Source organism: Mytilus californianus, unplaced genomic scaffold (assembly GCF_021869535.1).
Source record: "Mytilus californianus isolate M0D057914Y unplaced genomic scaffold, xbMytCali1.0.p SCAF_9, whole genome shotgun sequence".
In the NCBI taxonomy this organism is placed as follows: Eukaryota; Metazoa; Mollusca; class Bivalvia; order Mytilida; family Mytilidae; genus Mytilus; species Mytilus californianus.
Window position 1 is genome coordinate 1791707 of NW_026262745.1, and position 21798 is coordinate 1813504.

The following is a 21798-nucleotide window of genomic DNA, read 5'->3' on the forward strand; positions in this document are numbered from 1 at the left end:
CTTGCGACCTAAAGGCGTTTTCAATATCACATTTAAACTATCATCAAATTGCATAGCAGAAGTATAAAACCAGTTCTACTCATTATTATAAACAACGGTCAGCTAGATATCATTACTGCGAAAACACTGGTCTCAAAGATGTGTTATTTAAATCTATACATAATGATTTACCTCATATTCTCATTCTCATAAATATTGAAATTGAATTTCATAAAAGGCGTATGCTATTAGACTATTCAATTCTATGAACACTGGATTTACACAAATGTGACGAGATTGGTCCCCTGAAGTACTTCTTAATGTTAGTCGGTTCGCGCGCTAAAAGAGATGTCTTGGGTTCCCAGAGGAGACGATGTGATTTTCAGAAAAGAATGCTCTCTGGTTAAATTTGACGCCCAACTAAATATCCCTAGATGGTTAGAGAGGATATCTAGCCAGGCAATGCGTCCTGATAGTAATAACGATATTATGATTCATGAAGTGTGTGACCGGAGTGATCCCCTTGAATGGTATATACGTAGACAGCCATAACCGGTTGAGCTGGCCATAGGAATTTTTTCTTTACCTCAGTCGGTTAGAACGCGGATTTGTAACTCAGAGGTCCTGGGTCAAAGTCCTGGAGGGGACAATGTGATTCTGAGCTCTGGTTTCACAGATATAACTTCTGCTGTTTCTGGAAATTGGTTTTTATAACCGACCAGATTTAGAGGTTGTGAAAAAGGGTAATTCTTAGCATAATACATATGCCTTTTATATGCAGAATTTTCTTGTAATATCTGTTTTAAAAAATCAAAACAACTGAAAAAAATTAAAATATACGATATAGAATATTCGATCTGACCTTTTTATTTTTATAACACTTGACGACATACGCGAATCTCTGGATGCATCTCTCCGCAAACTACAAACATTTGCTGAAATGTTCAATCTCAATATGAACTTGGGAAGATGATGGTGGAGTGGATAGGAAAACAGAGTTCGAACTACAGTCCAAACACTATGTGTGTAAAGTGGGTATTTAAGTAGGATTACAGCAGGTTTTCACTACTAGGCATAAAACCTTTCTGTCGACGTGTTAGACATTCATATTCAATCTGTAGTAGAATATGAAAGTTAATTGAAAAATAACAATTTAGTATAAATAAGCCCAGGCTCTAGTTGGAGCTAAAACAATCACCAAGACACTAATTATTTCGAAATTAAACCATCTATGCTTTACTCTACTACCATCACTACCACCATATATGGAAAACTTTAAAACAATCTATTGATAAAATGTATTGATTTATTTAGAAAAAAAAGCTAACAAAATATAATGGACAACTGTTTTAGAAGGTTTAACACGCATCATGTTGATAAATATATAAAAAAACTAAAATTGACATGGATTCGGCGTTTGCTAAAATGCAATTCTAAAGTCATGAAAGTGGTGTTAAATACAGAAACAAAATTGAATTTAGAAAGTCTTTCATACACCAAGAGCATCAATACTTTGTAAAGCATAGGTGAAATCAGTAAACAAATGAAAATTATTTTACACCAGACATGCACGACTCTATTTGAAAAAAAATAATAACTTTAATATGGAAATACATCTGTTTTCTATAAGGAGTTGACAGAAATGGGATGTCTTTGTTAAATAATTTATTAGATTACGATATAAATCAAAAAATATTGTTTTTATTTGTATAAATATTGATTTTGTTATCAGTAAATTAAAACTATACTAAATATTACACATAAGTCCTTTCTCTGTACGACAATCTGTCGATATCTTTAGTTTGCATTGCACAAGGTCAGGTTTTTCTCTGACTGTAAATGACGTCTTTACACTATATCCATTGGATGTTGGATGTGTACTGATTGATTTTAAAGTCTTAGATACATATTTTTTTTTATTGGTTTTTATTGGCTTTGAACTAGCTGTCATCAATTGCGAGTACTCTCATATCTGTACTTAGTGTCGTTTTTTCTTGTTAGGGATGAGGGATGGATATATACCCTGTCATATCCTGTCTGTGTTTTTGTTTTTCTTGGTATCGATCTGACGAGTTAAGCCTTTTTCAACTGATTTTTATAGTTTGTTCTTATGTTGTGCTGTTACACCATTGACCCAGGTTAGTAGAAGAGTTTAGCGCTTACAAACATGTTTAACCCCGCCACATTTTGTATGTGCCTGTTCCAAGTCAGGAGCCTGTAGTTCAGTGGTTGTCGTTGGTTCATGTCTGTCACATTTGTTTTTCGTAAATTGTTTTGTTTTAAATTAGGCCATTAGTTTTCGTAATTGAATTGTGTCATATTTTCATGTCGGTGCCTTTTATAGCCGACTATACGGTATGGGTTTTTCTCATTGTTGACGGTTATAATTGCTTACATCCACTTTATTTGAACTCTAGCGAATAGTTGTCTCATTGACAATCATACCACATCTCCTTATTTTTATATTTCTTACTTATAATGAAAAAATCTCCCAAAATAAGTCACACTAATAATCCCTTAACATTATTCATGCAACTACGATACTCTTAATAACCTCAAGGACCAAGAATCAAAATAACGTATCTTTTTTGGCTCAGCTGACCCACAGGATCATGTGAATTTTTCGCATCAGTTGATGTCTCGTTTTTTGTCGTCCGTTAACTTTTACAAAAACTTCTCCTCTAAAACTACTTGGACAATAGGCACCAAACACGACCATTATTGAGATACATATTTTAAATAAATATGTCCTATGATACTGCTTCTCAACCAAGATAGCCGACATGGCTAAAAAAAATATATTAAGGTGTATAATGCAAGTGATGTATTATTTCATAAAAACCAGTACAGATTTACAGAGAAAATATGGCATGGGGCAAACTTTTTCAGAATGTTCAAATCTACCTACTCTGCATATACAGCAAAACTGTCATACGAGTTCTTTCTAGGAGTTATTGCCCTTTAGTGACAACTAATACTGTTTACCTACTATTTTGACATCTATAACAGAAGATAAAAAAATTGAATAACACAACTGACCGGCTAGACAATATCTTCAAATAAATAAATATGGCAATAAAATCAATCGCTTTTTTTATAGGAGTGATTGTCCTAAAGTGACAACTATAACATATTTTTGTTCGTTCTGGCCTATTGTCTTGGAAACTAAAATATATCGATAGAAGCAAAAATGATCAGCAACGGTAAATTTTCACATAGGTAACATAGCCGAAATTGTCAGTTGATTCCTTTTAGGAATATTTGCCCTTTTATAAAAGTTTTTACACCTTTCGTGATTTGGACAAGAAGATAGAGAACATTAAAAACATCTTCAGGAACAGTATCAACAAATAGGTCAACAAAGCCAAAATAGTCAGTCCACTTCTTGAAGGAGTTACTGTCTTTGATGATTTATTTTCACCGATTTTCATGTGTTTGGCAAAACTATAGTAGAATCTAATACGAATTAAAAACAATATCAGCTATACAAGACAGCACAATTCTACAATGTATGAGAGTCACTGTGGCTATTGTTGAAAATGCAAATAGATCCAGGTTAGAGCCTCTAGTTTTTACTTATGACACAAAGCCTCTACGCCAATGTACAAAGTGCTTTATTGGGAAAAACCGGTGCAAGAACAAATTGGTCAATAAGGTTCAACATGTTTTTTTTATGCAAATATGTCATTTAAGATAAATAAAAATCCAAAACTCCGTTAGTTTCAATATAGAATACAACATGGTATTTTATTCACTACAGTTTCAATTTAAAATTATGATAAAAGTAAAATAACAAAAATACCGAACTTCAAGCAAAACCCAAAACGGAAAGTCCCTTATCAAATGGCAAAATCAAAAGCTCAACCTCATTAAACGAATGAAAAACAACTGTCATATTGGGAAATGGTGGATTAAACCTAGATTTATAGCTAGCTAAACCTCTCATTTGTGTGACAGTCGCATGAAATTCTATTATATTTACAACAATGTGTAAGCAAAACAAACAGACACAACAGGTAAAATGTCAAAAATACGGGAACAGCAGACAACATTATGTTATAAACTTAATAACTATAGAAACAAACAAAAAATTGTCAACAAAGAAAAACTAAATGACAAATAGATTACATTCGTTTGATGTGTTTTAGCTTTTGATTTTGCCATTTGATTACGGACTTTCCGTTTTGAATTTTCGTCGGATTTCGGCATTTTTGTTATTTTACTTTTTACAAAAAATGATCATAGGATTCATTCCTCCTATTTCCACTTTTTATAAAGCTGGTAAGAAAAGTTAACATTTCATGTGGGAATAGGGGGAAAACTTGTGCAAACAAAGGATTATACTGTATAAACATTGTGCTTTTTGGATAGGTCATAGGTTATTTTTGTATGTGTATGAATTCTGTGTTTTTAATTTAAATAAATATGAAAGAAACGGAAACAAATATAATTAAATAATGTTATTTCTTTTATAACACAAATTAAACAGTAGATTCAAGCAAGCATTATAATATGAAACAAACAATACAAGTTAACAGCACTAAAACAAATCACACATTGTAGCACACACATGAGAAATTCACTGTATATAAGTCCATTAAAGTTTATTAATCTATTCAACGTGAATAAATGGGAGGCTGCATCACCACACTGTACTGTTGTGATTTCCTGGTTGATATATCTATCCATAAGTTCTTCTAATCTGTTGTTCATTTCGACATACCATTGTTTTGGGCCACTCTGTTCACACTGGCTGCATACTGGATCATGGTCAGGGCATAGCTTTCTCATGTTTCAGTATAGTTTTATGAGTTTAAAGATGTTTGGATGTGGGTGCTGGACATGTTTCTTCAGCTTGCTTTCCATCCCTATAGATGATGTGTAGTCCTCAGGCCCTGTGTTATGTATTGGTCCCATTTGTATTTTGTTACATAGTCTGTAAAGGGCGTGTAGTTGATGTTAGTATCAATCTGATATATGTCGGTTAGGGCATTAAATCACGCTTCTTCGACCTCAGCAGTAGGTACAAGTGGAAGGACAGTGGCACGGCGTACTAGTTGATGAATGTTGTTGTCTTTCTTGTATGGAACCTGAATCCCTGTTCCTTGTGCTTTTCACCAGATGCATTGTGTGTAGTGGAAAAACAGTGGATTGCGTTGATGTAAGGAAATACATAATATGCTGCATTTCGGATGGCGACTTCATAGTCCAGGAAGATAGTGGTAGGCTGAAGTTGTAGTTGGTGACATACATCTTTGAGTAAAGTCAGGAACCTTGTGTATACTAGTTCGCTCTTGGCTGGAAGTAAACTGTGTACCAGTGGATACATTGCGCCGTTAACCATTGCGTGAAATGTGTAAAGTTTGAAGAATAGGCTTGGACAGGAGTAAAATGTACCTTCATCATCAATGTTAACATGTGAGCAGTCATTTTTTTAGGTTTACAAATTCAATGATTTTTTAATCTTACATCCATTTATCTGACTTATTCTTTATTTTAAGGTAATTCTTTGAAGAAGTGTAAGAAATATGTTTTTCTTTAAAAGAAATACAGGTAAATCTTAGATGGATTTTTAATTAACCTTGATTGTTATAAAAATAAATTATTTATCAAAACATCTATTGTTATTTGCATGTGGGAATAGAAGGAATAGTGATTTTTAAAAAGTGGGAATAGGAGGAAGACACCGATCATAGCACAGTTACATACTGTATTAGTACCGAGCCACGCCAAAAGGATATTAGGTACTGAAACTGGACAAAACAGTAAAGGTAATTAATTTACAAAGACAAATAAAAATAACAGAAAAATATAAGCTAAAGACATTGAGCAAGTATTTAGACATGTCATAAAATAATAGATTTTAGGAAAACACTCAGTAAATGAATATATACTCTCCTAATAATAAAAACCAACGGAACATTGGAAAAAGCATAAATTACCTCAAAATTTCAACATTATTTTGAATACAGAAATAAGCATTGCATTACACTGAAAATTGGCACGCTGGTTGTTTAAACTTTACAGTTCATTACAATATCAAAATGTATCACATTAAAGTCCAATACATATAAAGTGCCGATATTCGTCAGAGTGGCGATATATTTGATGCTGTGTCTATTATTGTCACGGTCCGACTTTACATGTTATGTACCCGGATGCATCGATCGTGGGCTGCTGGTGTGTTCCTAAATCGACAAGAACGTTGACGATCAGCTGTTTAACCGGCTTGCTGGTACCATTTCTATAGTCTAGGAATCGTGCTCTGGACCCGGTTGTTCATCTCTTTGTTAAATTTTAACCAAGGGTTAAATATCATAATCCTTGGTTAAAATTTAACCCTAGGTTATTTTCTGTTGATAATCCTGTGTTTAAAGGACAAGGTATGATAAGGGGCGTTTTTGGCCCTCTCTAAAAATAAGTTTATAATAATATCATTGATGGACTTAGTATAGAAACTTGATAAAACAATGATTTTATTTTTCTCCAGTGAAAGGAAGGTTACCTAGCAACGTTTTTAAAATTTAATATCAAAATTATCATATATATATATTGCTTTACCAGTACAAATTAGAACAATTCCAAATAATATTATTTGTTCAAGAAAAACTTGAAGTCACAAATGAATAGTCCATTAGAAATGGGTGTTTTCCCCAGTGAAGTATGAATTTAAATCCTTGGTTAAATGATTCAGATTTAACCTTGCTTCGGACCTCGGTTAAAATTTTAACCAAGGAATAATGTTGTCTAAATGTACGATTCCATGTTTATAACTAGACCGAAATGGTCAACAAAAAGTAAAATAACAAAAATATCGAACTCCGAGAAGGACAATTCAAAAAAAGGAAAAAAGTCCCTAATCAAATGGCAAAATCAAAAGCTCAAACACATCAAACGAATGGATAACAACTGTCATATTCCTGACTTGGTACAGGCATTTTCTTATGTAGAAAATGGTGGATAAAACCTGGTTTTATAGCTAGCTAAACCTCTCACTTGTATGACAGTCGCATCAAATTCCATTATATTGACAAAGATATGTGAGCAAAACAAACAGACATAATAGGTAAAAATGTCAAAAATAGGGGTACAGCAGTCAACATTGTGTTGTAATCTTAATCACTATAAAAACAAACAAATATGTCAACAAAGAAAAACAAAAAGGCATATAGACAAAGCACATAAGCAAAAACGAAAGACAAGAATACAAAAATTTACCATAGCACAATAACACAATGACGAGATGTTTAAGTATCGAGCAACGTCAAATGGATATAACCAAAAATAGACTAAACAGTAAAAGTAATAATTTACAAAAACAAATAAAAGAACACCATAACACGTTATTACGATGATACACAGCGTCAGTACCTAGAATCTATACTTCAAGACCATCGTGTATTATTTGTTAAGTTGATACGGAATATTTATCAACAAGGTCTTGGTATCTTCCGATGAACTTATTTTAGAAAAAAGGACGAGACGTTCCTTGACATACTGTAACGTGTTTGATTTATTAAATAAACTATCTGTTCGTATCCGTTTTCACATAATCTGATATACTTCAATATCAATCTTTATACTGGCCCAAAACCTAACTACAGCTTTACTATAAACTACAAGACCAACCGTATAAACTTTGAATCTAAACTACAAAGAAGCTAGAAAATAATATACAATTGACTTTGTATTCAAACAGTAGTCTACAAACTATAACTTCAATTCATCCTTAATCCTTTAACTGACTCCGAGGTCTAAACGTATTTGTGAAACAATAACCTTTAGAAACTATAAACCGAAACTCAAACTTCCAAACCATAAGTTCCTAAGACACTTACTCTCCGAGACACCTAGTTCCTGAGCCACCTAGTACATGAAAAACTTAGTTTGCCGAGACACCAAGTCTCTGAAATACCGAAGTAACCAGACAATTACAAGCTACCTGTTCGAGGGACTGCGACCATTCCCGAGGAAAATTACAGTTTTGGAACAACCCGGTAGTCTGCAACTATCTTAAAGATTTCTAAACTGCTTGTTTCAAACCACAAGCTTTCAACTCGAACTTTTAAGTTAGACCTTCTTTATTTGCTTGTATTCTCTATCCGATGCTTAACCATCAAGAGCCAAATAAGAAAGGAACGAACTCGCACAATGTATCAGTGTTTTTATATGTATCAATAGCACGGACCTCGAAGAGAGCACCCTAGCAACAACGAGTCTCATAGCAACCAAGGATAAAGGGATGATTTTCCATGTAGTTTTCGTTAAAGTATTGTTCAAAAGGGTAATATGTGATGGATTACAATTAAACAATGAATTACAAATATTGTCTTATGCTTCAACTGCATTTTTTGTCACAATACCCCTGGTTCATCAACTTTCTGCTCAGACACTGGTGACGTTTACATAGTCTGAGTAGCAGCTGCAAGAACTTGAATACCGAATGAGTTGTTATTTATACCATATGCAGGTGAAGTTGGTATATTGCTACTAAGGTGGGGAAATTGATAATTTCAAAATTAAAATCGTCTCGTTTGTCATAGATTCTGGTACTGAGATGACCGCATATGTCCAATTCAAGGTATAAGTCTAAAAATGAAGCAGAGGAAGCCGTGTCTGGCGTTTCTTTAATTTCCTGTTCTGAAGGATATATTAATGGAACCCAATCAGAAAAGTTTGGATTGTTAATAGAAAGAAAATCATCAATATATCTGAACGTTTGATACAGCATAATTTTCGTTTTCTACAACCATAAGTAATCAAAAACTTGTTATTACGTTTTACCGCCCCTCTATGCATCGAGGCTTAAGTTTATCGTGTCTACCTTACAGACATTTGCAAATCAACATTTTTTTACCCTGTCATCTTCTATGTCAATAAACAAATTGATGTCGCAAAATTAAACCTTGGTTACGTAAACCTCATTTGAAGATTTGACCCTGGATTATATTAAACCAAGGGTTCTATTTAACCGGGTCATGCATGATAAAAATTATTAATTCGTGCTACTGCATTGTGTGATTCACCGCCCTGGAGACGATCAATAACGATGTCCCGGGTAGCTTTGTCTTGAGTTAGCATATTGTAGCAGATTGGAGAAAAAAGTTTAAAGACTGAATTCAATTAAACGGATAGGTTTCTTTCATACCAATTAAACCCGCGTAGCGTTACACAATGCTGACCCGAAAACGTCACGATGAGGAGTTTGAATTCAATTATGCGGAAATTTTAATTTAAAAATAGTCATGTTTTCATGTCTAAATTACGCAAACGGTTTAGAATATCAAGTTTAATTCTTTGGAGATTATACAATCAAACACAAGTATTTATCTCTAGAAATGTAATTAACATATTATTTCTTAATTTTGAAATAGTAGTAAGTAGCTATAAAACATCTACATAAAAATGTAAGCAAAAGTCTTCATTCAAAAAAGATAACTTATAAACAATCAAGTTAAATTACATGACTTTAAAATATAATCGCAGAGAAGATATATTTTTAGACACTGGTATTCGTTTTAAAAGCAAGCTTCCTCAAATAGTAAGTAGTTGCTTCGACCTATAGGCCTGGACTCTAATCCTAGAATCTAGTGAAAGTCCAAATGTCCCATTCCACATATCGGTCAACCCTATTACAGGACCTGTCTATTGTTTCTATTGTTAATTTGTTCTCTTCCTGAACTGAACAAGCATGACATATTTGCCACTGATGTTACAGGTAAGCAAACAGCAATCATTAAATATTATACTAGAATATTCTAGCAAAAAAGATAACTTATAAACAATCAAGTTAAATTACATGACTTTAAAATATAATCGCAGAGAAGATATATTTTTAGACACTGGTATTCGTTTTAAAAGCAAGCTTCCTCAAATAGTAAGTATTTGGTTCGACCTATAGGCCTGGACTCTAATCTTAGAATCTAGTAAAAGTCCAAATGTCCCACTCCACATATCGGTCAACCCTATTACAGGACCTGTCTATTGTTTCTTTTGTTAATTTGTTCTCTTCCTGAACTGAACATGCATGACATATTTGCCACTGATGTTACATGTAAGCAAACAGCAATCATTTAATATTATACTAGAATATTCTAGCAAAGCAACTTAGTGTTATAATTTAATACTTAGTTCGAGGATGTCATTTCAATCAACTTCATCACAAATAAACGAATAAAAAGTACCAAAATAATTTGATTTGCTTTATAAAACTGTTTTTTTACCAGGACGGGACAAGGTATGGGCACCGGTATTGGCTGTATTCAACTAACACATAAAATTGAGAATGGAAACGAAGAATGTGTCAAAGAGACAACAACCCGACCAAAGAGCAGAAAACAGCCCAAAGGCCAGGAATGGATCTTCAACACAGCGAGAAATCCCGCACCCGGAGGGGGGCTTCATCTAAGCACAAATGTATACTGATTCAGCGAAAATGGACGTCACACTCCGAAACATATAAATGAAAAAAAAAAAAAACACATACAAGACTAACAAAGGTCAGATGTTCTTTACTTTGGACAGGCGCAAACATGCGGCGGGATTAAACATGTTTTGTGAGATCTCAACCCCCCCCCCCCCCCCCCCCTATATCTCTAGCCAATATAGAATAAACAAACACACAGTAATACGCACAGTAAAACTCATTTTAAAAGAAGTCCGAGTCCGATGTAAGAAAAGGTAACAGAAGAAACTAAGCAAAATGACAATGATCAAAATAAATTAATAAAGAACTACTAGCAGTTACTGACATGCCAGCACAAGACCTCAATTAAGCTGATTGAAAGATTATGTCTTCATCATATAAAAATCAAGCACAATCCCTTCCGTTAGGGGTTAAGTATCATATCATCATAAAATACACGAGAAGAACATAACCCGTATCACGACAACAACTGTTTTAAAATGAATGGTTTATTTCCGATGCAAAGACCCTATGAGTGAATCAATATTAATTCTAAGAATGCCATCTTTAATGACCTGCCAGCAGTATCGTAACTATATCCCTTCTGAATAAGTCTGTTTAAAGGTTTGGTAAACTTTTAAGGTGAATGACGACATTTTTGTGCGTTGTTGAAAATATTACCATAAAAGATTGGAGATAAATTCCTCAGTGAACGTATTAGATGTCTGGAAGTTGATTTATATCTACAAATGATGTCCTTGTACCGGTAAAAAAATTAGTAAATGTTTTAATATCGAAAACCCTGGTGTAAAAAGTTTTCAGTAATACTGAGATCTACTGTCGTTATACTAGTAATCAAATAAGTTGTTACATAAACCAGCGAGTCGAAAAAGTTGAGATATATAAAAATAAGTGCATGGTTTTATTAAAGAGCATTTGCTTTTATTGTCATCGTGTAAATGCCATTTTGTTTATGTGAAATAGAGTGCACACATTTTCCATTGTACAGTTCTTCTAAGCTCGTGTAAAAGTATGTGTTTGCTTGATTTTGGTATTGAAAATTAAGCTAATTTGATTAAGCATTCCTCAAACGGAATATTTAATGAAAGTTTAATAGTTAACCCTGTTACTTAGAAATTTTGGTCCGCTAAAGTTAACGTAAATGACGTTCGATCGCAGGGATTCAAGAATTCAGCGCCCTCTATCGGCTAATCTCGATCCGTCTTATAACCAGTTTAAAGCGTACCCAACAAGGTTAATTGTTTTTTTTTACGAATTAAATTTTGCTGTTATAGAAGAATAAATAGGGGCTCTCTTGCTTGTTTAGATATCAAAATACTTATGTTAATTTAATCGGAGTATCGTATTGGTAACCTTACTGTGTTTGCGGATATGCATCAAGTCGTGTTTTTTCCACGTGATAATATAGTATTATTATTATTCTTTTTTTTTAAACTATTTTGAATTTCTGTTTCTGCTACACACTTTGAATTTAACGCAACTATTCTGAGAGTGAGAAACTTGTCTTCGCATTCACGATGGATATTTTGTCAAGATTGTCATATGTAATTTCTGATCGCTCGTCAAAGTACTTAATATTATGCTATTCCAATTAATTTTATCTAGCAAAGGGAAGAATAATCAGACAGTTTAACTATTCTAACTCTTAAATCGTCTGTGTTCTGATGATTGATCAACGGAAATGAAACAGTGATAATAATCGAAAGTTGTACTCGAAAAGGCTGTGAAATATTTCCGTTCCAAGACGTCACAAACCACTGAACATCAATTAAACTTTTTTTTTATATATATTAAGTTACAAAATATGACACAAATGTATTTTATGCATACAGATACATCCAAAGTTAAGTAAGCTTAGTCGTAAGAAAATTGAAACCGGAAGTGAACGTCCCGTATTAGCCCATGGGCAAATACGGCTTTTTCCATATTGGACCGGTCCGAAAAGCAATATTTTAAACTCTTGATTTATATCGACTGGGCAACGTCATCAGTATTGTAAATGCTGATTTATCCGTTTTAGGGCTAATTTGCTCATATCATTTAATAATTTATGGTATTAAGATATAGCATTACCGGACTGGTTCACGATGCCCGGTATTTCGTATGTAAACAGATAAAAAGAAACCATCTAGATTTTGACATTTTCTGTAAGAAATACGGCACATGCTTTTTTCCAGCGCTCTCACGCTTTGATTTATCTTTGTAACAGATAATTTGCTGATATTAATTGAATATTTAACCTAGATTTTTCACAGTTTTACTAGATGATGAAATGTATAAAACCTAGCATATTAAAATTTTCAATCGTAGAATATGGCACGTCAAACGTTTCAATATTAAAAAAAATATATTGCTTTAAAAATTTAAAGCTTACAAAAATAAATGCAATATTTTTCTATTTATATTAAAAAAAAAATCTGTGTTGAAACTTACAAATATATATGCAATATTATATATGTCATATTTTTTTTTCATATATTCAAAAAATAAAAATTTATGTGCAATATGCGGTAAAAAATATATACTCAATAATATTACATATGGTATAGCATTCTCTTTTTTTTTCATGGAATATTACGATCAAAGGTTTTTTTTTGTATCCGTAGCCTTGTTTCTATTTTTAAGTATATGACGCTATGTTTCTATTTATATGTATAAAATACTCTACGTAATGATGTCACACATTACAACCATGGAGGAAGTGCCGCAGGAGACGAAAAGAAAAATTGCAAGTTTATAAGAATAAAGAACATATCAATTATTTGATGTTAAATGCAGACCTTAAGAGTACAAGAAAGCTAACTTATAAAGCTGTGAAGTCGTTTAAAGAATATTCATATTTTCAATGGCATGTTAAAAATCTTGCAAAATACAATTTAAAAATACACAGAAAGAACATGATTGAAGTCCATTTTCCTAATGCATTATTTACATATGTTATATATAAATTAAGGACTTTCACTCAGTCAATACGTTATATATGGACTTGTTAAATTATATTGACACTCGGACTTCGTCATCGGTCAATATAATCTGAACAGGTCCATATATAACGTATTGACCTCGTCAAACTTCCATAATTGATAAATATTGCACTCAGGGCTATATTTGTAATGACGGATATCATTGGCACAACTCGGCCCGGAGATAACTCGGACCGTCTATAAGGTCAACTCATTCTGTCAATAATGACAACTCAAGTCAAAGTAATAAAGGAGGATTTGAACTATATAAATGATTAGAAATCATTAAATGTTGTATTTTACATGACAGTGTTACATTTGTATTTGCATGTTGCTGAAGTTGCAAGACATAATAGAAAAAAATTGGGGCGGATCCAGAAATTTGTCAAGCGGGGTCACTTTACGATGTTTTTAATTCAAATTAATGAAATGAAAATAGTAACAACTAAAGCAAATGGATAAACAGGACTTATAGAATTGGTTCCAATTTAATTTTTTCATGAATGCCTGCATGCAAACGTGTCAACGATCCCACCAAGTTCTAAATGTAAATTATATTGCACGTGCATCATTGCACTAATAAAAGTTTGTATATCGACGTCTATTCTCATTATTGTCAAGGAAATTTAAATCTGTGCGTTGGCTCTTGCCTTAGCGTGTCTCTTTTCACAAGGTTCGTCATCCCTGCCAAAAAGTTCGTTTAGTCTAGTGCAAGCATGTGCAATATACTGAAATGTTTTGTATGCTAGGATTCCCAAATTTTTAACTCCAAATAGAGCACAGTATATAATATATTATACATTTACAGGTATCGACAGATTGTAGAGTGTTGAATTGGTAACCTTTAAGAATAAGTTTATTTAAAGAATTGATAAGTTTACCCGTATCGTATCCAAATTTCCAGTCTCGGTAAACAACATCTCCGTAAAAATTAGGATCCCGTTAATAATAAGTTTTCTACAGATACTACCAAACTTCCAAACCAAAACTTTATATCGGTGGAAGAATTTAGTACAATATTTTAAGTAATTTGTGGTAACGAAATCCCTGACTTAATAATTCACCAGTATTACATAGATTACGTTTATTTAAATCCAAAGCGTCACAACAGACACGAGCATAGCGAACGAGTTGTGATATATTAACACCGTAAGATGGTTCCAAAGGAACATCACCATCCAAAAATAAAAAACATTAACGACAGGGAACCAAAATGGTCCCTTTTTCATAAATTTTAGTGTAGAGTTTCCCGTGTAAAACTGAAATATCTCAATTTAGGAAAGGGCAGTTATTACCGATTATATTTGGTCTATTTAAAGTAAGTTCCTTTGGGTAGATTTTTGAATATATACAGAAAAATTAAAAATATATATTGGAATGTTTTGAACATTTATATTCGTTTTAATATTGATACGTTTGACTGTCATAGTAGAACAATTGCAGTCTTCGTATAGAATTTACTGAATATTTAGCATTTACCACACATGTTTTATCTTGATCCACTGCGCTGTGAACTTCCATTTTTATTGAACTTAATACTTGGTCAGTTGCATGACAGTCACCCTGAAATATAAGATCTAGTTTATCCGTATGTATTTTGTGATAGTAATACAGGTTTTAGTTTTCACTACATACTTGGATGTGTTGTATTACAGAAAACGTCAAACGTAACAGATACGTCGTTTTAAAAAGACAACCCTATCTTACTCATGTATAACTATATATGGGTTTTGATAGTTAATGGCTTGTAACGGGTGTTGTCTGCTTGCTTTTACGTCCGTCATCTGGTAGGTGGTATATGAAATCAGCATTGAAAACAATCCATCTACAAGCTTAAGTTGCAGAATGCAAGACGCTTAAAAGTAAGTGTCAGCTAGAGTGATTAACTTAAATTAGATTTTTTGGGGGGCTAAATTAGCTTACCGATATTTTTATTTCATCAATTGATTAAGATGACATTAACCAAGATACCAAGCAAGCACAAAGGGAATCGCATAAAAAAAAGGAGCGAAAGCCAGTGCGGTACCTGTAATATGCATCAGTCGTAATGCAAATCCACACTCAGTCAAAATGTCACAATCGGGTAAATTACAGATTACGACTATTATGGTATCTAATTATGTAAGACCGCAAAAAAACATGTCGATGGGGATTTGAGATACAGACACATCGTATTGGTCAACCAATTCGTGATTGTGACCGTAAAATTTATTTCAGTCTTTTTTCCTCATAACTCGTTTTGAGTGGTTGTTCATGTAAGGAACACAGTCTTTTGTTAAAAACGTACATTCAAATTAAGTGAATGGGTTGTTCGTTCGTAACTTAATTATTCTGCCATTCCATCCGTTCGTCCTTCCATCCATTGTTTTAAATCTGCAACCACTACTGAATTGTTTTACTGAATTTTGTGAATCTTATTCACGGTATGTACTTTTGCTTCTTTTGATTCTGCATTTGATTGAGTGTTAAGGTAAACCTCGGCATGACCTGATCTTGTAATGTCTGAACACTATAGAACATGTTTGTATCTGTTTTCCCTCCTTTACTCGTAATCTTAATAATAGAAAACCTTCTCTGGAACTTTATCGTACTCTGGAACCTTTTAGTGTGAAATTTGACTCCCTATAAAGAGGGAGGTATAGTGAACTTATGGCAAAGTTTTCTGTTATGATGTCAGACAGTAATATTGTCTTACGCTAATCATTGTATAGCTATTTTGACCACCGTAGACCTAGTGAATATAAAATCAAAATGGATTTTTCTTTTATTTTATTTTAGCACATATTAAGATAATTTCGGTCTATGTGTTGTATTTTTTACCTAAAAATCAATATTGACCATTTTCTCATTATATAGAAACTTGCATACTACTAAAGTAAAAAATCCGTATGTAGTATTTATTACGCATCCGGACACCAAATTTTGCGAAAAACGTCGGTCTATTTTAAGTTAAAATAAAATTTATCAATCAATAGGTTTATTTCTATCATTATATGTAATCATATACAAAAGTATGGTTGCAATCGAATATCACGTATTTGAGTTAAAATCCGGAATCCAAAAAGGCTGACGGTCTAACAAACCAACTGTCAGACGGACGAGTAAAACCATCATTCCCCGCTACATTATCAAAATCATCAACAACAAATGTTTTCTTGGCGTCTTTGTTTGATTTATTTGTCTGTATGTTTGATTTGTTTTTGTCACATTAACTTAGTATATCTGTTTGGATTGCTTACTCAATTTTGTCAATAGAACGGAACTATACACAGCTATCATACAAGTGGAAGGCTTAGCTAGCTATAAAACCAGGTTTAACCCACCATTTTCCGGATAATACCTATTCCAAGTCAGGAATATGACAGTATTTTGCTACTCGTTCCGTTGGAATTGGTTGATAACAATTGATTTTGTCATTTTTTATGGACTTCATACTTTTTGAATTAACCTTGGAGTTCGGTACTTTTGTTTTACTTTGGTTTAGCTTTGAAAACGGTACTACTATCGTACACATCCATTTTCATCTGGGTGCAAATTAGTTTTGTGGTAAGGTACACAGATAATGAACTTAGCTGTTGCTTCTTCTCCATATTTAAAAAAAATCATCTCTAAATACCAACTATATAAATAATAACAATGTGACGCAAATGTTTTTATCCAAAAAATGTTATAGGGTTCCTCTTTGCAAATCATTGACCTGGCTATTGCTGCATCTAGAAGTAATCATTTTGAAGCAGAAACTACTTCTTAACTCTACTGAAAATTTCTCAGATCCAACAAAATGTGACCATATTTTTATTATTTTGATTTTTATAATTTAACCTGATTAAATTATGAACTGTACATGTACTCTTGGTAACTCCTCTAAAATATCTAAGGAAATGAATGGAAACTTTCCCAGAATAACAAACTCCATGGTGTCTATCATATATATGCAAGTTATTCTTGTTATATTTAGTTTGACGATTGATATCATTTTGTGTTTTAAAATAACATATAATTCAAACAGAAAGGGGATCGAAATTATTCTTGATCAATAACTCATATTTGCTTTTTTCGATTTTGCCAACCTCCTTCCCCATCATCACCTACTTTTTAAACTTTCTTACAGAGTTCATTTTCTCATTTTGTTATCCAATTTTATTTGTGCAAGGATATTGCAGCATATATAAGCTTTAGTACGACTTATTGCATTAGTATTTGTTTTAACAAATTATCTCTTTGTAAATGACTTTAATCTATTACACTTCTTTGGTATGGGCATAAGTGACCGCATTCTAGGCCAGGATTTTATGTTATACAATGGTGTGTGACAATTTTATTGATATTTGATTTACTGATGTTGAATAAGGATATTTTTCAGTCATCCTTTATTTGTTAAAGTATTTTTTAACACTTTCTGTAATACTTTATGTTTTGACAATTTTAATTTGATAAGTAAAAATTCAGTATCTCATCTTATGTGTTCGTTATTCAATACATTAGTGACTTGATTGCTTATCAAAAAGCTAACCCACCAAAGAGTTGGTTTAGCTAATCGGTTGTAGTGATTTGACGGAGTACATGGAGAAGGGCATAAATTGTATTTTATCGAAAATATATTCGGTATTTTACTTTATTTGGTGTCCGAAACTCTTTTTCGGATCTGGTACAGTACAATTAGAACAGTTAATATGATAATTTCAAAATCTTCACTTGAAATAATTGAAACTTTATCGGAATCCTTAATAATATAATATTTTGTACACCTTCTTTTTTCAGAATTGTTTGGGGCTTCCACTTAGCAATTCAAATACTTTGTCACTGTTTAATTTTTGGGCATCAAATCCATAACCAATGCTGGAACTTAAAACTTTCTCAGATCCTATTCTATATAAATACATGTGTCCGCCTATTATATAGTTTTTATTCGGTACATTTTTAAATTTTAACAGCAAGTGTCGGACATAAATCATTGCTTTCTGTTACGCATGGTGTATTCACAGCTCTTCTACAACTATTATAAAAAACAATTACCTCATTTACAGGGAAAACGTCCACAGTTCCGGATACTGTAGCTTGATACAGGTTTTGATCGCAAGCATGGTCTTGGTTCTGAAAGCATAAACACATAATATATTTACATACGTCATCGAAAACCTCTTCAAAAGACACATTTTTGTATGAAGAATGACTTTTGTAAATTATATGAATGAGTATATATGCTTATTTATGTAATTGCACGTAGTGCAAAACATTCAAACAAATAATTTACCAACACAGTTAATCATGAACAGCTCAAACTGCCAAAAAAAGTAAAGTAATTAAATACGAAAGGAGATATGAGACCAAAATACACACAAATTCAAATAGACTAACCCATCTAAGGTCAACGGACAAGGTATACTAAGGACCATATTTGGACCCCCTATTTTGTTACAAAATCATTTTCATGAAAGAAATGACATTAGCATCGGAAACGATTTGCATTTATCTGTTCTTCAGAAGCACATGCGTATTTTATCTTTTAGTAAAGCAGAATCCAGATTTTGGGTGGCTGAAAGTGCGTTGATTACGTCAAAAGATAGAAAATTTTAATTTTTGGACTGAAATCCTGCGTTTTTTAAGGCCTAGGCCAAACTAAGCCACAGTAAAAGAATGCGACAAAAATAGCATACAAACGGAGGTTGACGACTAAGAAAAGAGAAATTATTGGGTCACGTTGGCGGAGACACTCAAAAATTTAAAAAATATCTCCAAAAAAACAACTTTCGTCGAAATAGTACTATCGGAACGAAAACGAAGAAAGGACTGAAAATATCCGCATTCGGCTGTGACTAAGACTACCTCAACTAAACCAAGAATACTTCCATAGGTTTTAGTTTTTGCCATCATTCTTCAAATTTTACTTTTTATCTTTTTATCAAGGTGGATTTTATTTTATCGATTCAGATCAACACGTAACATGGTGAAAACATATGCACTTGATAGACACGTATCCAAATTGGCTAGAGGTATAGGGGAGGGTTGAGATCTCACAAAACATGTATAACCACGTCACTTTTTTTGCGCCTGTCCCAAGTCAGGAACCTCTGGCCCATGTTAATCTTCAAGTTGTATGTTTTTTTTTAAGTTTTGGTTCATTTTTATGTTTCGGAGTTTAGTTTAACGTTTATTTTCGCTGAACTAGTATACATTTTTTAAGGAGCCAGCTGAGGCCAACCTCCGGTGCGGGATTTTCTCACTCTACTGAAGACCCATTGGTGGCCTTCGGGTGTTTTCTGCTCTTTGGTCAAGTTGTTGTCTCTTTGACACATTCTCCGTTTTCATTTTAAATTTTACGACATAAACAGCAATTTTCCATTGTCCATTCGGTTGAGTTACCATATAAATTAAAGCAACAAATAGTTTTGATAATTTGATTATTTTTCTTTTCAAGTAAAAACTACTAAGAATATGTAAAAAAGAATCGGAACAAAATACCGGGCCGGTTGCAGACGACTTTGAGAAAAAGCCAACACCGAAAACAACTAGTTTTGTTGAGTATATCAACCTAACCTTAGAGTTCGGTGCTTTTATTTTACTTTTGTTTAGCTTTGAAAACATTACCACCATGGTACACATCCTTTTTCATCTGGATGCAAATTAGTTTTGTGGTATCAACAGATACTGGTGTGGTTCATAGGTGTTTCTCGATTTTTATATAGATTAGACCATTGGTTTTCCTGTTTGAATTGTTTTACACTAGTTATTTTGAAACCTTTATAGCTTGCTGTTCGGTGTGAGCCAAGGCTCCGTGTTGAAGACCGTACTTTGGCTTATGATTGAAAACGTTTTATACATTGTGACTTTGATGGAAAGTTGTCTCATTGGCACTAATATCACATCTTACTATTTATATTAGCTGTTGCTTCTTTTCCATATCTAAAAAAATCATCTGTAAATATTAACTATATAATGACATTGTGACTCCATTGTTTTTTATCCAAATAATTTTATAGTGTTCCTCTTTGCAAATCATAGACCTAGCTATTACAACATCTGGGAGTAATCGTTTTGAAGCAGAAACTATTTTTGAACTGAATGAGTCTACTGAAAATATCTCAGACTCAACTATGAAACCATATTTTTAATATTTTGATTTTTATAACTATTTTTAAAATAACCTGATCAAATTATGAACTGTACTCCTGCTAATTCCTCTAAAATATCTAAGCAGATGAATGAAAACTTTCCTAGAATAACAATTGCCAATGTGTATATCTTACAGATTGATGCAGTTCTAACCTGTACAAAAGTTAAGCAGACAAGCAAGTTAACTTCGTTGTTGGTACACTATACATAGGTCTGCTTTTTTAGGACTGCTGCAGACCTATTGACCTCCAGACCAGACCTTTGGACAAGTATGCTATAGACCAGTCATGAGGACAGGTCTGCCCAAGATCAGACCTGTGGACAGATCTGCTACTGACCAGACCTCAGGATAGGTCTGCTTATGACAGATTATCGTGTTTATGACTTTTTATTTTAGACCTGAGCTTTTATTGTGTAAACAATAACCGTATTGTTCTTTTTTCCAAGAATAGCAAATTACTTTACTCGTTGGTGACTCTGTATACATATTATACACATTAAAATTACTTTTTTCATTTCATATTCTTATAAATACTGTCTATAAAATTTCACACGCGTTGATCGACAAATATACATGCAGCTATCATACAAGAAAGGAAAGGTTTTTTTTTAATTAGAAGGCGGATAGAAAGGTTATCCAACGCATCTGAAAAATATTTTTATATGATGGGATATAAACATCATATATTGTTTACGTTACTTCGTCCCCAATTGTTTACAGTGTCTTCCTAAATATACTTATACTATGAGTCTATGCATTACATGGATTATTCATCGTAATTCACATTGTTTGCCTTGAATTTACGATTCTGTTTATTTCACTAAATGTTCAAACGAAAAGTGTATAGTGTCCGGATATATAAGGTGTTGTATAGTTATGAACCATCTCCTCAATTTCGGCAGATTCATCTTTACCGATTATAAATGATATCTGGGAAGTTCGAAAAAATATACTCGTTCTGAACATGAATGAAATATTTGCCCCTGGACGTTCCGCTACCACCAAAATCAATCAAACGACAAAATATATTAACAGTCAGTCAGTATACTATTCCCAGATGAGAACTTCTCATACTTGTGATTATATAGTACAAATATAATCAGTCATGTCAGTGTTGGATGATGTGGTCAAATAGTTTTGATACACAAACCATCCTAGTGACCGTTCAATATTATGAATACGAAGAGGAAATGCTGGCACTCTAAATTGATGCGGAGAATATTTTGTAGTCATCATGACCATGTACCAATATTGCTGTAATTTACTTTATACAAGCCATCCTGAGTTGACAAATTTATGATTTATGATGCGGCTAT

At 32.9% G+C, this 21798-nt stretch overlaps 1 protein-coding gene across 1 annotated transcript in view; it reads right to left on the minus strand.

Annotated features, from left to right (window-relative positions):
* LOC127716136 (uncharacterized) overlaps positions 1–18453 on the minus strand; it is a 62086-nt gene extending 43633 nt beyond the window's left edge. Inside the window, exons 1-2 of the mRNA XM_052222242.1 lie at positions 18385–18453; positions 14848–14931 (exon numbers count right to left, since the gene is read on the minus strand). Coding sequence (XP_052078202.1) covers positions 14848–14889 — 42 coding nt within the window. The 5' untranslated portion in view covers positions 14890–14931; positions 18385–18453. The remainder of the gene's footprint in view (positions 1–14847; positions 14932–18384) is intronic.
* Between the last annotated feature and the right edge of the window lie 3345 nt (positions 18454–21798).